The sequence below is a fragment of the Cervus elaphus genome, chromosome 23 (genome assembly GCF_910594005.1).
Source record: "Cervus elaphus chromosome 23, mCerEla1.1, whole genome shotgun sequence".
In the NCBI taxonomy this organism is placed as follows: domain Eukaryota; kingdom Metazoa; phylum Chordata; class Mammalia; order Artiodactyla; family Cervidae; genus Cervus; species Cervus elaphus.
This window is the reverse complement of record NC_057837.1, coordinates 82,213,817-82,230,681: the sequence shown is the minus strand read 5'-3', so window position 1 is coordinate 82,230,681 and position 16,865 is coordinate 82,213,817. Positions and strand designations below refer to the sequence as shown.

Below are 16,865 nucleotides of genomic sequence, written 5' to 3'. Positions count from 1 at the left end.
CCGCTAAACCGTGCCAATCAGAGGCCAAGATGGCACTGGGCAGGCACAGGGCGAGGGCAGCACACGGAGAGGTGCAGTGTTCTCCGCGGGGGGGTTGCCTGTTGGAGGGCTAAGGCTCCGAGGACTGATTCTTGCTGAGTTAACTCCCTTTCTCCCCTGGTCTTGCCTGGGATGGACTGGCGGTGTGGGGGGAAGGTGCACCCAGAGGCTTGTGAGGCCCCCCTTTCCAGAGCAGGAGGCCTCGGGCGCCTGCTCCCAGCGGCTCCGGCTTACCCCAAGGCTCCCCGGAGGTCTCCGGGTCCTCGGGCTTGGCGAGACCCGCGCTGCGCTGGGCGCGGTCGGGCCGGCGGCGCGGGCCCCTCCCTGAGTCCCCAGCCGCGCGCCGCCGCTGCCGCCCTTCGCTCCGCGGGCGGGGCTGGTAGCGCCGCGCTCCTCTCGGCGGCGAAGTCCCGGGTCGCCTCGGCCCTCTCCGCCAGCCCGCACCGAGGAGGGGGCTAGCGGGCGCGGAAGCTGGGCGGGCGCGGGGCGCTGGGCGCCTGTCCCTCGCACAGTCTAGGTGCCGCGCGCCCCCTGGGCTGGGGGCCCTCAGACCTCGGCGGCCAGCGGAGCCGTGCGCCTCGAGTGCCGGGAGTCTGTTCCAGGCCAGGCGGGAGCTGCTTAGCTAGGGTCCCCGGCCGTCTTCCCCTTCCCGGGGGGTCGGCGGGCTGAGAGGCGAGCCAAGCCCAGCCCGCGTGCGCTCCTATAAATAGCGCGCGTGTGCCCGCCTCGCGCCCCCCGGCTGCGCGAGGACACGGAAAGTTGTGCGCGGGGGCTCGCGGCGCGCGGCGGCGGCGGGCAAGGGCTCTGGGGCCAGCCGCCCGTCGCCGTGCAGCGGATCCCGCGGATTTTTGCCTCCTTGCTGAGGACCCGGCTAGCCGCTGTCGCCCTGCCGCCTTCCGAGAGACGCCAAGCTCTGGGGAATTTTTTGACCAAGCGAGATCGAGAGTCGCTAGAGACCTGGCCATGAACACAGCCGCGGGTTCTTCCCGCTCCGGGAAACACCTTCGGCTTCTGTAATCCGTCCCCGCCGCCAGCCGGAGACGAACCGGGACGACCCTGGCCCCGACCGCGGGGCTTCTCCGAGTCCCCTTGGTTTTTCCTGCTGCGCGCTTCACCTGGGGGAGCTTAGGTTTGGGGTGAGGATTTCTGATCATTTTCCTCTTTGAGGGGTGAACGGGAGGGTTCGGCGACTTAGATGTCTAGGAACAAGGGTGGGTGCGGGGGTCCCAGGCAGGGCTGATCTCGGGCGGAGGAGGGCGGGGGAGGGGGTTCTGCATGAGCTCCTTAAAGGACGAAGGTAGCAGAGCCAGCGAGACAGCGCGAGGGGGAACTCTGACTTCAAACCACGGAGCTGCCGGAGGTGTGCGCGCCGCCGCCGGCCCCGCCGCGTGGTGCATCTAGCCGCCCGCACCGTCCCCAGCGCCGGGGTCCCGGGGAGGAGGCCACGCGGGCGCGAGGGAACGCCGGCGGGCTGCGGCGGCCCCCAGCCTCGCTCGCCATGGGCCCCGGGCGCCGGGCGCCGGCCGCCCTGCCGGCCCTGCTGCTGGCCCTCACCCTGCCGGGGCTGCGCGTCTGGGCGCAGAACGACACGGAGCCCATCGTGCTGGAGGGCAAGTGCCTCGTGGTGTGCGACTCGAACCCGGCCACGGACTCCAAGGGCTCCTCCTCCTCGCCCCTGGGGATCTCGGTCCGGGCGGCCAACTCCAAGGTCGCCTTCTCGGCGGTGCGCAGCACCAACCACGAGCCGTCCGAGATGAGCAACAAGACGCGCATCATTTACTTCGACCAGGTCAGAGCCCCGGGGGCGCGGGAGGCCAGGGCTCGGGTAGCGGGAGGGGCGACGTGCAGGCGGCTGAGCCCCGGGTCGTCTGGTCAGGCCGAGCCGCCCTGATTGCGGTGCAGGGAGCCTGGTCTGCACTGGCGTCTCCGTGCGTCGGGATGTGAAACTTCTGAGGTCTCCCCCGCCCCAGCCCGCCACCACTCCCTCCTGGCCTCCGGAGAGCTGCTGGGGCGATGGGAGAGGGGCTGGCAGCGCAGAGCCGCAGGGAGAGCTTGGGACACGCTGAGCAGCAACAGGTCTGCCAGAGCCAGCGGGTCCTGGTCCCTGCACCTCGCAGTCTCTGGGCGCGAGCCTGGCGCCCAGCCTCCACTCCTTGGCGGTGGCCGCGGAGGCAGTCCCCCGGCAGGCAGGGGACTCTTTGCAGGGCCGAACAGATGATAGTGTTCCTCCCGGATGGAGAAGCTTCTCCCTAGAGGGAGCCCTGGGCGGGGTGGGTTGGGAGGGGTCCACACTCTGCACAGACCCCGCAGGGGGCTGCGGAGGCGGCAGCGGGGGCCCGGGTCAGATCTCGCCCCCTGTTCGGTCCCAGGCGCGGCTGCCGCAGAAAGCCCTCCTCCGCTACTTGGAGAAAAGTTGAGAGGAGGAGAGAAGCAATGGGCAGCGGCGCTGAGCTCCTGTAGGGAAGTGCCAGGAAGCCTTTCTCCGTCCCCCGCTCCTGCCCTTTCAGAGACCCGGGAAGTAGTGGGGAGAGAGGGCTGGGGGCTGAGGACAGGGGACAGGGAGCGACTGATGGCCACTGGAGCTTCATCTTCGCGATCGGAGCTCGGGGGTCTAGCTGCTGAGAAACCCCAGGATATCGGCTGAGGAAGGAGTCTTAAAACTGAAAACAGACTCCAGGCTGATCATTTCAGCCTCTGCTGCACCCGAGTCTTTTAAATTCCGAAGTCCTGTGTGTGTGGTTCACAGTGGCATGCCTCATGGGCACGGGCATGGGTTAAGTGGCGCTGCAGGATGTGCCTGGGGAGCGGTGAGGTGACATTTCTCTTCCTTACTTAATTGTTACTAAGTAATGTACTCTCCAGCAGGTCAAAGACAGAGAATGCCTCTCTGGGGCTTCCTATGGAAAAGCCATCATTTTAAAAGAATTAAGCAACCCCTTTGGGTTTTGGTGCAGTATTTTTCATCTTGATGGAAATAAAGTCTAGCACGACCCCTGGTCTGTATTTCAGTGCATTAATTAAATACTGTGGACCCTGCACGGTCCTCTGTACAGTGCATTATGTTCAGTGACCTTTCTGTCATTTAGAAGAGGAGAAGGGTTTGCTCTCCTGTTCTGGGTCCTCTTGCATCTTAGAGACAATAAGACACATTTGGTAATAAATCTCGAGGTGCCTGGGCGCTCTAATTACAATGTACAGTCAACATTCAGTCTTATGTGTAGTCAACACTAATCAGCTAGCTCCATTATTGCTAATGAATTATGCTACTTGCGTCTGATTCAGGAAGTCCCTGCTAAGTACCTCAAATTATTTTAAATGTGCCTAAAGAAGTCTTTGTAAAACCTCTGTTGGGAAGTATTGCATAGCTGGTGATCTGTTGCTGAAAGACCGTCGATCATAGGGTCAGGGAAAGAAATCTGATGCTTACTTGGAAAAAGGAGTAATCGCAGAATAAAATGATATACACATATGCATTTTAAGTTGGGGGTTGAGCGTGGTACATCTACCTGACCGTCACCATATTATGATACATTGCTCACAGGTAATAGTATGTCTAGGGAATTACGCAAAGGGCTTAATATTAGCCTGAATGTAGTGTTTAAAAGAAACAGTAGCGGATTGCCATTGATATGACAGAAATGTATTTTTGTAAGGACATCTGATTTTTCTGAATGCCACTTCTAGATTTATTTCTGGGAGAGAAATGGAAGAAACCTTAGTTATACCCTGCCTGCTACCCCCATCCCCAATACGCGCACACACACACACACACACATTCTCTCACTCTGTCACATGTGGCATTTAGTTTAAGAGGTCATCTATTGAAATGCAGAGTTAATTTCATAATCAGTAGAACAAAGCTGAACATCTCAGAATATAGAATGCACTGCTGTTTTCTTGGGAACCAGCACTTTATTTCAGTCTTCCTTTTTGTCCCTTGAACTTTTAAACAAATAGCAGGCAATTGATCAGGGCACGGATGCTGACTAACACTGGGGAGAACAGAGAATGCCACCTGTTTCACAGTCTCTACTCCTTGGCAGCCTGCAAAGGCTCCATCATGGCCAAAATATTTACAGTTAAGACCTGGGTGGCATAGGAAGGGAACGCGTGGCTGTGGATCTGAGCTGAGGCTTGGCGGAGGCTCAGAGGAGGGCCAGGCATTCGCATTACTTGGGCACCAGCTGTTCAGTGTCACGGATCACGCCGCCTGGTGGAGGGGGCATCCAGACCTCTGTGCGCGCATCCAGGAGGGCCTGTAGAGAGCCTGGATGCAATTGGCTGGCCTGGGAACGCCATCTCTGGACATGTGAAGGCTCCAGAGGGTGGGCATGTAGAAGTGGGGCTGATGCCTTTTTCTGACTCTGAAGGTACAGCCAGTATTTATAAGCCCCACATGTTCAAAGCCAGCCGGCCTTGCTGGAAATCGAGGCATGAATACAAAGCTCTGACTTTATTTTTTTCTTCTAACATTAAAAAGACCAACCTTCCAACATACAAATCTGTTTTCCAAGTCACTAAAGAAAAAGGGAATATAACTCCATGTTTTATTTTCTGTGGTTTTTTAAAGCTAGTTTTCTTTGTTAAGAAAGAAAATAGGAAGGAAAAGAAAAGGGAAGGAAGAACACTGATTTTATTTACAGAGAGTATTGTAATAGTTGACTGTGTTTATTCTTTTTATTTGTAGATTCTAGTAAACGTGGGTAATTTTTTCACCCTGGAGTCTGTCTTTGTAGCACCCAGGAAAGGAATTTACAGTTTCAGTTTTCACGTAATTAAAGTATACCAGAGCCAAACAATACAGGTATGTCTTTTGACCTGTTCCCTCTCTGAAATGACACTGTTTATCTATAGTGGGCTATGTATTTAAGTATTTATGTGTTATCATTGTAAAAATAGCCATCTTCATAGTAGTTTATTTTTAAAACATGTAATTTCAGTAACGCCTTCTATGAAGCATAGAAGCATGTAGAAAAATATGTGACAAGAAGCATATAGAAAAATACACAGTTGAACTTATTACCTTAATAACAACAAATCACTTAAAAAGCATAGTTTTTAAAGCTACTTTTCTTTGTTAAAAAAGAAAATAGGGAGGAAGGAAGGAAATAGTAAAAATTCAGTGGCACAAATCTCTTTATAAGACCTTGGTTGCTTTTAATGCATGTGCAAAAATTACCTGAATTTTTAACAACAACAACAAAAAATACTAAGACTATTAGAGTTTTACAAGTACCTACTAAATAAAACAAATTTGCTGTCATTGTTAAAAATTATGAACTGCAGTTAACAACTAAGAGAAAATAAATTGCTGAAGGAACAATTATTCAATATACTTTTAAAGAAAGGATATGCTATGTTTATCTTCTAAGTAGTTTATCCTCAGTTACTCTGAAATTAGTGAATTCTTACCAATTGCAATTCCACAGTTAATATATTTTGTGCTGTGCTTTCTAAGGAACAAGCTTGAACTCACACTCAAGTACAATGATGGAGCTAATTCCTATAATATTCAAATATGCGGACACTCAGTAATACCAGTATATGTCTATGGAATTTTGGGATACTTTTTAAATTATCTGTTCAATGTTTGTATTGTATATTGGTGATGGTGGTTTAGTTGCTAAGTTGTGTATGAACTCTTGTGACCCCATGGACTGTAGCCCGCCAGGCTCCTCTGTCCATAGGATTCTCCAGGCAAGAATACTGGAGTGAGTTGCCATTTCATTCTCCAGGGGATCTTCCCAACCCCGGGATCAAACCCACGTCTCCTGCATTGCAGGCAGATTCTTTACCACTGAGTCACATCGTGTCCAGATGAATGTTAGATTACACATCTACCACTTTTACATATCTTAGTGAATGGATAAATTGATCAGCCTCATAATTTATTCAATATTAATTTTTGACATAAAAGGAATGAATATCTAGTAAACAAATCTACTCCCATGGAAAAGCTTTTCCCAAACTCCAATATTTAGAAATTTAGGTAATATTTGACGGAGTATAATCAAAATTTTACTATGGAGTGAAGGTAATAAATTTGATTTGTTGCTAATTATCCATCATTAAACTCTTCAGTGGTAGTAGTGATTATTATTTTTAATGTACATTTCTTATCAGGGAAAATACAAGAAGAAATCACAGTGGACACTCAAATTCTATAATTTCAGCTGATGTTTATCTAGCACTATGCATGTCTCAGCTGCACAGTCAACCTGCAGAGATGTTAGTAGAGCCTTGCTGTCCCCGAACTTCTCAGAGCAAAGGGCGGGGTAATTCTCACTAATGCACTGGGAAGCCACAGGCATGTGTCCTCACCGAAAACTTGCTGTTGAATATGAGAGATAAATAAAGTAGGAGGCCTGATTTATGTCCTGAGGGGAAGTCAGGTTTCACATGGCTCGATTTTTCTCTATGGATGGTGATCTTCTGTGAGCATTTAAGGAAATTTTTGTGGGAGAAATTAATTTTTTTCAAGTTAAAAAGATCAGCTCAGTAAGATCACACTAAGCCTAGCCGTCACAGCTAGCTAATTTGAAAGGAAAGGGATGTATTCACTGGACATCAGATACGTTACCAGGTTGATCATCTTAGACATGGCTTCCTCCCTTGACCCTGGACCCTTGTAGATGTTTTGTAGAGAGATGCTTTCTTTCTTCCTTCCTTCCCTCCCACTCCCCCCTCCCTTCTTTTCCTTGTTTCTTTCTTTCTATTGCAGAATAGTTGATTTGCAATATTGTTAGTTTCAGGTGAACAACATAGCGATTCAATATTTTTATAGATTACACTCCATTTAAAGTGATTATAAAATAATGACTGTGTCTCCCTGTGCTGTACACATATATCCTTGGAGCCTGTTCATTTGCTACACAGCCAGTGTTACCTCCTAATCCCCTCCCCCTGTCTTTCCTTCCCCCTTCCTTCCCCTCGCTGGTAACCCTAGTTGGTTCTCTATAACCGTGAATCTGTTTCATTCATTCATTCATTCATTTGACTTTAGAGAGAGCTCTTCGGTGTCTTGTTTTGTTCCTTATAGGTTAACCTGATGTTAAACGGAAAACCAGTCATATCTGCCTTCGCCGGGGATAAAGACGTGACACGTGAGGCTGCCACGAACGGGGTCCTGCTCTACCTGGATAAGGAGGATAAGGTTTACCTAAAACTGGAGAAAGGTAACTTGGTCGGAGGCTGGCAGTACTCCACGTTCTCTGGCTTCCTGGTGTTCCCCCTATAGGATTCGAGGTCTCCGTGATGCTCGTCCGGGGAGGGGCGGCCCGCCCCTGACTTCCTAAGGATCACTTCCGCTTCACGGGATTCATGTCTTTCACTGGTTTCTCATGGGCGAATGTGGATTCTCTGTAAGGATGCTAGGCCTGTCTGAACCAGTACCGAGCTCCACAGATTATTTTTGTGTGTGTTTCAGTGTACTCGGATTGGGACTCAACACAGTTGATACCCATCTATGCTTCAGTGTAACAATTCAAAGCTGTCTGCAAGGTTTATTCTGAGTTTAATTTCCTGGAATCACTGAATTTGTTGCAGATGTGGCATTTTATTTAGTCAGTTTTCAAAGACCGGCAACCGGGTCTGATAATTAGAGAACTCTATATATAAAGTTCTGACTTCAATCAATGATTCGTGTGATCCTGCCAAAGAATTGTGTGCTGTGTCCATATACTGGTTACACTTGTTTTTATTCCTTTGAGATTAGTTTGTTTGGTTCTCTTAAGGTAATTTCTGACTCTGTGTCTTCTCGACAAATAGGGTAATGGCTTGCCCGCAAATTTACTCTATGAGATCACCCACACGACTTCCCTTAAAAAAAAAAAGAATGCTTCATAGTTGTATTTTAATTATATATGTGAAAGAGTCATATTTTCCAAATTATATTTTCTAGTAGGAAGAATAGATCATAAATCTAACACAGAAAAAGTTGCATATCCGAATTCTTCAGTGCTCAATCCTCAAACCTGCACAAAACAGCTCTCCTCCATGGGAAATCTTATACTTTATTGCTCATTTTAATTAACATGATTGATAATAGCCACTTTATTAAAACCTAAGGGATTTTTTTTTCCTCAGACATGACTACTTTATTAACTGGAGATGGGATGCCCTTGTTTTTAATTATACCTATTTTTCAAACCTTCTGTTGTGTTTGAAGTATCATCTGGTTTTTGCCTTAACTCCTAAGATTGTTTAGATTTATCTGTTCAGCTAATAGTAAATCCAAATATTCCATATCTGAACTTAGTGTAATATCTTATTTTGTCTTTTGTACAGGTCATATGAATTCATAAAGTTATTTATGTCTCTGTTACAGAATAAAGATTAATATATGTTAGTTGAATTGTTTGGTCCTTTCAGTTTTGGAAATATGGATCTTACATGATTTATTCCCTCTCTCTTACCAACCCTCTCTCCCTCCCTCACCCCTGTCCTTTCTTTCTTTCTTTCATTTCTTGGTCTTGGAGCTGAAGAAAAGCTTTCTGGATTTCTAGAGAATGTCCCTCAACTGGCATAGGAAATCTTTACCATGTTTAATTTGTCCAGATTCAGGAGTTGCGAGCTTGGCAAAAGAGGATCAATGAACTTAGTAAAATCTTCTTTCAGAATAACTTACTGTTAGGAAGTTAAGTTTTAAAAGATTCACTGAAGCATCATGAAGGGCTCAGTGAATGAATGAGTGATGATGCAAATAAAGATCAATATTTTCAAGCAACAGACTTGAGGAAGAGTTCTGCCCTTTACTCAGCACTAATGGGCAAGCGGAAGCCCCATTTCTTTTTAGGAGAAACTATAATGACAGATGTCTCCTCTGGAGGTTTGGCTCAATTTCCTGGTCAGTTGTCAATTAAAACAAATTTGGGTGCGCCCTTTTGTAGTCTGTGGCATTGGGGAGGCTCTTGTAGGATTCTGTGGGAGGAGAACTGCAGGCAGCTCCCCCAGCATAATTGTGATTAATCACCACGTCAAAACGTTCGTTCATCACAGGAAGAGATTCTCTTTCCGAGAAGAGTTATCTGGAGATGTTGGCAGTGGATCGCAATGTTTGCTTGGCAAGTTATCCCCCAGCTGGCGTTCCGTCAAAGATCTTCCCTCCTCTGTGACTGTGTAACATGGGAAACAGCCTTGCACACGGGACTTGCACCTAAACTGCATCCTCTGCAGATGTGCTTGGTCTCACGTGACCTTCCCCATAGCTCTGTGTGTGCAGGGTTTGTGTCTCTACATTGCAAAAGGGTGAACTGTACCTGAATAAATATGCTGTTAGTCATTGTTTTGGCAAAATGGCTTAAGAGTATTGGGAATTTCCAAGAGATACCTATGATAAGACAGAGAAAGTTTGGTGCTTAGCAAAGTAGACTGATGTAGAGTATCTATTATAAACTGACTTATGGCCAAGCTTTGGGGCTTGCCCTTATTTTTCTAAACCTAGAAGAACACTGGCAAAGGGTTTGACTTGAATTCCTAAGGGCTTCCCTGGTGGCTCGGATGGTTAAGAATCCACCTGCAATGCGGGAGACCTGGGTTTGATCCCTGGATTGGGAAGATCCCCTAGAGGAGGGCATGGCAACCCACTCCAGTATTCTTGCCTGGAGAATCCCATGAACAGAGGAGCCTGGCGGGCTATATATAGTCCATGGGGTCGCAAAGAGTCAGACACGCTGAAGTGACTTAGCTTGCAGCAGGCACACAGGCCAAGCAGGGCAGTAGGGAGGGTATTAAGATTGGAACGGTAAAAGGAAGAGGATTGAGTGGGCCGGGTGAAAATTGGGAGGCAGTGGCGTCAGAGTATTCCCATAAGTGGAGCCAGATGCTCCTTAGGCTTGAAAATACTTTTCAGAAATTGCTCAGTCCACAGAAATGGTAATTGAGCACAGTGTTCACATTGGCCTGTCTGCATTTATTAATGCCAGTGCACTCCCTTCCTAGATGTTCCTTATCTCCTTTGACTGTTCCTTGATCTATTGATCAGCAAAAGCAAGCAGTTTTCTGTAGCAAGCATTTTCCCAAGATAGAATCCGATGAAAATGAAACTGAAGGAAAGGAGCTTGTGCGTAGGATTTCCTTGATTCCACATGCTTTTGGGGGGTTCCTTGTGGTCTTGAACTCTGTTAGAGCCTGGTTATCTTGTTAAAATTTTGTTTTAACTCTTTCTTGTTTTCCATTTTTGGATTTACAGATGTTTTCCCCATTCTTTTTGGTTTCTAGATACCTGGATAGCTGAGTGTCTCTTTCTTCTTTAGCAAGTTACTGCTTTTACTCTTGGAATAAATCTCTTCAACCAATATTGTTTAAACTATCCTTATAACGTGTTACATGCTTTGCTAGGTACTTAGTTTACAGAAGTGGTGACGGCTGCTCTTTTTAGAGCTCCCTAGACAGTAAACACAGCTAGAAACCTCACAAGGAGCAACAGAGGTCTAAAAGTGTGGTCCACTTCCTCTTCTGACGGAGGGTCGTGGGCTTTACCAGTCCACCTTCACTGCTTAAACCCTCTGTCTGCAGCCCGCAGGGAAGGCTGGTCAGTTATGCGGCAGCCTGGAGGGAGAGGAGTTTGGAGGAGAACGGGTACATGCACATGCCTGGCTGAGTCCCTTCTCTGTTCACTTGAAACTATCACAGCATTGTTTGTTAATCAGCTATATCCCAATACAAAATAAAAAGCTAAAAAATAAGTGTATTTCTATGGACCAATAGCGCCCTTATCACAGAGGCTTCTTAGGGAACCCAGGGAGGGTCCAGGCTCCCCCAGACCTGCTGAATCAGCGTCTGCGTCTTTAACAAGGTCTTCTGCCCCTCCCACCCGCACGGTTCACGGACACAGTAGAGTCTACGAGGCTGTATCTTGAAAGAAAACCCGAAGACCTCCTGCACCAGAATAGCGTCTGGGCTTCAGACAGTTGAACCAGATCCCCAGGTGATCCTTACAGCCTCAACCCATTCAGGCGCAGCTGTTTTCTTTGCAGTGATCCTCGAGTCCAAGCACTCGTTTACGATCCTCCCTGTTCTGACGTGGGGAGCCCGGGGCAGGAAGCACGAGGCCTGCGCGCAATCTGCCCGAGACTCCGCGTTGTGCCGAGAAGGCCGCGGAAGGGCTGCGGGGGGACCACACCTCGAGGAGCGGGGGGAGACCCGGCCTGAGACGGAGGTGAGTCACCACGAAGGCGGCGCCTTGTGGGGAAAGAAACGGTGATAGGCCTCATTTCGTCAGCATTTCTCCTGAAATAAAGGTGTAGTAGCAGCTTGATTTTCTTTATGGTATGGCTGAAGCGCTCCTTCTCCAGCGATTGTAGGGCCTGCGTCTCAGTGCACTTGGCATTTGGCTTCAGAAGACAGTGTTCGGCTTAATAAAGTGTGTGTGTGAGAGAGAGAGAATGGGGGACTATATTCAGGAGGATCCAAGATGCGAGCAATTTCTAGGAGGCTGGAAAGTGCGTTTAAAATCCATCCAAGAGTAGAAGGCTTTCTCAACAATTTTTTGGTCTAATTGTTGATATTTATTTAATGGAGGAAATGTATCGTCATAGGCACTGAGCTAAGGAAGTCTTTATCTCCCACGGGGTTACCTTGAGAACATGAATGTTGACCCTCTGACTTTCCAGGGGCTGGGTTTTTGAGGAAACCGCTGAGGGTTTCGGTCTGCTAGTCCCTGGGAGGATGAGGAACTCGGACAAGCAACTGTCGCGCCTGAGAGTTGAGGGCAGTGTCTCTCTGGTTAGTGTTTTGTTGTTTTTTTTTCTCTGCTTTCGTTTGCCGTGTTGTCGTGTTTCAGCTTGGATGTCAGGGTGCGATCAATAGGGGGAGAAAATGCAGGGTGATGAACGCGGGCGGTCGCTGTCTTTGCATTTTCCTTTCTTTTCCTTCAGGACAAGAGGAAAACATGTCTTGAGATGATCTGTCTGTTGGCGGGTTTCTTTCCTAGCCTTCCAGAGGGAAGGGGATGATGCAAGCAAGAGCAGGCCTGCTGCCCATTTCTGGAAGTCAGGGGAGCCCCCTGACCTATGCATTCAGCGAGGCTGCAGCTCATCAAGCTGAAAACGGGTTCTGGTGTCTGTGTATCAAAATGGCCATCCCCTGGCAAGGATACAGCTTTATCACCTGGGCTAGGGTGTTACCACACAAGAAAGAGGGCTGTTACCTTTGGCTACGGAATTTAAGGACTGCATCTCCACTAAATCCTCAGGTCAGGAGGTACCTTTAGGCCCTGAGTGAAATAACACAATTTTTCCTCATTTTGTAGTCTGCAGCCCACGGTTCTGACTGGATGGTTATCCTGTTTTCAATAGCGTGATTCTGCCCTCGGGCTGGGGTCAGGGGGCTTTGATCATGTTCTGAGTTTACACGAACGGACCCAGCTTCCTTTGTGAGTTGTGTACAGCTCTTTTCTTCTCAGTTCCTTCGCTATTTAGAAACACATGCAGTCATGAGTGTTTCATTTAAAAATAGCTTGGCTTTCACTTTGAGTGTGAGCGTTTTTTAACACTGCAGTGAAAAGGTATCATGTTTTTTCTCTCACCACACCCCAGCCACAGTAAAAAAAAAAAAAAAACAAAACAGCAACTCCAGGCATAAGAAGCATGTGGTCAAAGAAGTAATGTGCAAGGATAAAAACAAATTCAATCCAAACCCAAGAAAAAACAAATGGTAAAATCTCTTTGCTTCTGACATGACAATCAAGTGGGAAGGAGGGAAATCGATCCTGGTTTCTGTTCAAGTGTTGTGTTTTTCCTCCTCTCTCTCTGGGCGCCGAGGCGAGTTCTCTGCAGGTAAAAGGATTCTGTTGTGAAGATCCCAGCCCCTTTACATCAGCGTGACTTTCTGAACCATGGGCAGCGTCAGAACGTGTACTGGTACTGGGTTCTGCCCTTCTGTTTCTCCATTAGCTTGATTGGGAGAGAAATGCTGCTGGAATAGTCTGGTGCCCTCTCTCTGGGGAGAGGAGAAACCCGCTTTCTGTAATTCACTGGCACTGTGTCCAGACTTGGAAGGAAGCCACGTCCAGCTCCCTCTGCCTGAGGATTCAGCCTCAGAACCGGAGGCCCTGCGGGGCTTCAGCCTTTAGAAACAACTTCAGAAGCACCTGGGGCTCATCTCTGGGGAGCTAGGACTTTGTCCTTTTACCCACTTGTGAGAAGATGAGACAGTATTTTATGAGTATTCGTAAAGGAAACTATAGGATCCATTTGCTGTTCAGTTGCTCTGTCGTGTCTGACTCTTTGTGACCCCATGAACTGCAGCACGCCAGGCTTCCCTGTCCTTCACCATCTCCCGGAGCTTGCTCAAACTCATGTCCATTGAGTAGGTGATGCCATCCAACCATCTCATCCTCTGTCGCCCCCTTTTCCTCCTGCCCTCAATCTTTCCCAGCATCAGGGTCTTTTCCAGTGAGTTGACTCTTCGCATCAGGTGGCAAAAGTATTGGATCTTCAGGTTATGGAATCTGTAAGAGCCATTAAAAAGTCCTAGTTTGCAAAATTGCCTTTTCCTTGATTGAACTGGTTTTTAAAAATGAAAAAATACCAGATCCTCCCTTACTACTAGAAGTTGGCACAATGCCACGTGTTGACGTTGGCGAGAATCACAAAAGTCTTCCATGATTTTCTGAGAAAGGCCATGTTTGTTAGGAAATAAGGCAGGGGCCTTCTCTTGGGGTTTGAGCACATCCATTTTCTACTCAGTAAATAATCGCACCTTCTTGTGCACCTGCTGCATGCCACATATTCTATAAATGCTGAATCTGCCCTTCATCATTGCTACAAGTTGCAGACCTCTTTGTGAATGCTGCTTCACTTTCTGGGTGGAAATCCTGCAGTCTGAAAAGCAGAGTGTGGGGTTCATGTTTGCTGAGTCCAACAATCTAAGAGCTTTGAAACAGCAACCTACTGTATGTGACCTCCTCATTGCTTTCACTGTAATATTCTTTCGAGGTCAAGTGCTATTAAAATGATGAAGAATGATACAGGGCTGCCCATGTACAGTTGTGGGGGTTGTACACTGTACTATTGCAGGAGTGCCACATCTGTCATAGACAGCATAGAATTACTTTTATATTTCCATAATTTTCTAGCAGAAGACAGTAAACTGTCATATTCTAACAAGCATATTATGACAACCTTCTGATGAAAGTATCTTTGGTTAAAAAAAAATCCCTTTCCTTCAAAAATAGGTATGGGCAGAAATAAATTAGGAGCTTGGAATTAACATATATACAATGCTATGAATAAAACAGAAAACCAACAAAGGCTGAATGTGTAGCACAAGGAACTACATTCAGTATTTTGTGTTAACTTAAAAGGGTTAGGGTTAAGAATCTGAAAAAGCATAGATTCATGTATGTGTATAGCTGAATCACTTTGCTGCATACCTGAACCTAACACAACATTGTGAATCAACTATAGTCCAATTTAAAAATTTTTTTTAATTTTTTTAAAAAGAATAAAAATAGATATCAACAAAAAAGAAGATTAAAAAAAAATTCCTTTGCCTACTTTGCAGAAAAGTGCCTCACAGGTTAGTGATAGAAGAGACAGACTTCCTTTCCTAAATCTTCTCTGTCATTTCTTATTTCTAAAGAATGTTTTGTCCCAATGCTGGGAAAGATTGAAGGCAAAAGAAGGGGGTGGCAGAGAATGGGATGGCTAGATAGCATCACCAACTCAGTGGACAGAACTTGAGCAAACTCTGGGAGATAGCAAAGGACGGAGGCCTGGCGTGCTGCAGTCCATAGGATGGCAAAGAGTTGGACACAACTGAACAACAACAAAGTCATCACAAAGAGGAGACATTCCTAAACTTTCTTTTTGCCCCAAAAATAAATATCTTAGACTGTTTTTTTAAGGAATGCCATAGAAAAGATTTGTATTTCTTTTGGAACTTTATTTTGGTTAAAATATAAGATCATCTGTTCAGGCTTAGATATCTTGTTATAAAGAGATTTAGTGGTTTAATGATAAATTGATTATTGTAATTATTTATTACAGTAGCAGCAATTCCTCCAAACTCTATTTTTTCCTCAAAATGTGAATTTAACTGCTGTATTTAAAATGGATAGTCAACAAGGACCTACTGTATAGCACAGGAAACTCTGCTCCACGTTCTGTGATGGCCTGTTCGGGGAATTTGGGGGCGGATGGGTAAATGTACACCACTCTGCTGTTTACCTGAAACTGTCACAGCATTGTTATTTTGTTATACTCCAATATAAAATAAGTTTTTAAGATAAACGAGCCCCCCCCCCCCAAAAAAAAAATAATGTCTTTGGTTCTGGTACGCTGGGGCCTGAGGCCTGTGTGCCCCTGGTCAGTCTGATGACTCAGCATCCTTCAGAGCTCATTGTTCGGAGCTCAGGTGTCTGGTTCCACCCAGTCTGTGAAAAGTCCCCAGTGACCCTGGAGTTGGAAGGTGAAGGAAACTTTCTCCACTTTTTGTGAACTTGCGCACAGCTTCCTGAAAAGCTTAGCAGGTTAGCTATGAATCTATACAAGTAGGTTTTCGAGGAAAACTGTTCTTCAAAAATCTTCTATAATTCCACTGTGTTTCTGCCTCCAGGACCCCACCCCTATCCCCAAATCTGGACTGGCTGGTGGAAAATGTCTCCCTCCGCGGATCAGGACAGTAGGTCTGAGGTCTGATAACCTGTGGGTGGGGAGAGCCACCACAGTCACAGCTTCAAGTCGGTGGTGGCTGAGGTCCTACAAGGTTGGCAGGTGATTTCTTTTCTTCTTCTTTTTATTTATTTTTAATTGGAGTGTAACTGGGGGAGGGAAGCCAGAGCATTTTACTTTGTCCAAATATTCTTCTGCTGCACTGGCGCGTGACCACGCAGGCAGTCGCGTGCCTGGCGCATGCGGCCCCGGCTGCGGCTCGGGCGGCGAGGCGCCCGTGTTCCTGCGGCCCTGACCCATTCCTAAGCTGTGCGACTTGCCGCCATGCTTCCTGCCAAGCGCACGCACATCTCATCGTCCTGTTGAGTTTGGACTCCCAGAACTGACCGCATGAGGGGTTAGGTCACCTTGGAGAACCCACCTTCCAGAAAACATTCCCCATGGTGCATCTGAAAAGACTTCCTCATAGTCCAAGCGAAGTATAATTTCTGGAAGAATCTGGCTCATGCTGTGTTGGGGAGAAAGAGCTTCCTTATCGTTTGTCTTCCTCCTCAGATGCTTGGTCGCTGTCACTTGGAAGAAACTTCTGTGTGAGCTAGGGAAACTTTACAGGATCTGATTCCAGCAAACTCAGGGGCAGTTGTGCCACCCTGTGGTTTTGCGGGTTCTTGGAAAGTGGGGTAGCGGGAAGCATCTCCCAGTTCACCCCATGTGACCTTGGGCAAGTAAGTGGTCCTATTTGCCATGCCTGTGAAGGGTCAGTATGCTCTCCAGGTGTTCTTGAATTTCCTTCTGCACAAGAATCCCTTGGGATGCATGTTTAAAATGTTCTAATATTGTCCCCCATCCCCAGAATTTCTGGTTCCATAAGCATGGAGGTGGGGCCCAGGAAATCTGGATCTTTGATCAGTATCACTGGGAATTCTGATGCTAGTTGTTTCTGTATTACCTGTTGAGCATTATTATTTAAATAAAAATGCACCATTCGTCACATGCTCAGTCATGTCTGAATCTTTGTGATCCCATGGACTGTAGCCCATCAGGCTCCTCTGTCCCTGGGATTTCCCAGGCAAGAATACTGGAGTGGGTTGCCATTTCCTCCTCCAGGGGATCTTCTCTTCCTGGGGATGGAACTCGCATCTCTTATGTCTCCTGCATTGCAGGCAGATTCTTTACCACTTGAGCCACTGTAAAAAATAAAGTGCCTTGCTC

General features: G+C 47.3%; 1 protein-coding gene across 3 annotated transcripts; it reads left to right on the top strand.

Moving 5' to 3' along the window:
• Positions 1-520: 520 nt before the first annotated feature.
• On the top strand, positions 521-16,644 carry CBLN4 (cerebellin 4 precursor). 3 transcript variants are annotated; one of them, XM_043884929.1, is made up of 5 exons: positions 1,467-1,747; positions 1,793-1,828; positions 4,727-4,843; positions 7,079-7,214; positions 15,598-16,644. In XM_043884929.1, exons 1-5 carry the CDS (start codon positions 1,538-1,540, stop codon positions 15,678-15,680), a joined length of 582 nt encoding a protein of 193 aa, XP_043740864.1. In that variant the 5' UTR covers positions 1,467-1,537; the 3' UTR covers positions 15,681-16,644. The 3 variants fall into 3 exon arrangements, with proteins under 3 accessions (XP_043740863.1, XP_043740864.1, XP_043740862.1); XM_043884927.1 differs by having other exon boundaries at positions 1,467-1,828; XM_043884928.1 differs by lacking the exon at positions 15,598-16,644 and having other exon boundaries at positions 521-1,828; positions 7,079-8,386.
• Positions 16,645-16,865: the final 221 nt, after the last annotated feature.

Bases quoted from the DNA above. Each gene is read 5' to 3' on its own strand.
- CBLN4 (XM_043884927.1), top strand. From the start codon at position 1,538: ATGGGCCCCGGGCGCCGGGCGCCGGCCGCCCTGCCGGCCCTGCTGCTG. The intron at 4,844-7,078 runs GTATGTCTTTTG...TGTTCCTTATAG, and splicing joins ACCAGAGCCAAACAATACAG to GTTAACCTGATGTTAAACGG. The intron at 7,215-15,597 runs GTAACTTGGTCG...TTCTGCCTCCAG, and splicing joins TTACCTAAAACTGGAGAAAG to GACCCCACCCCTATCCCCAA.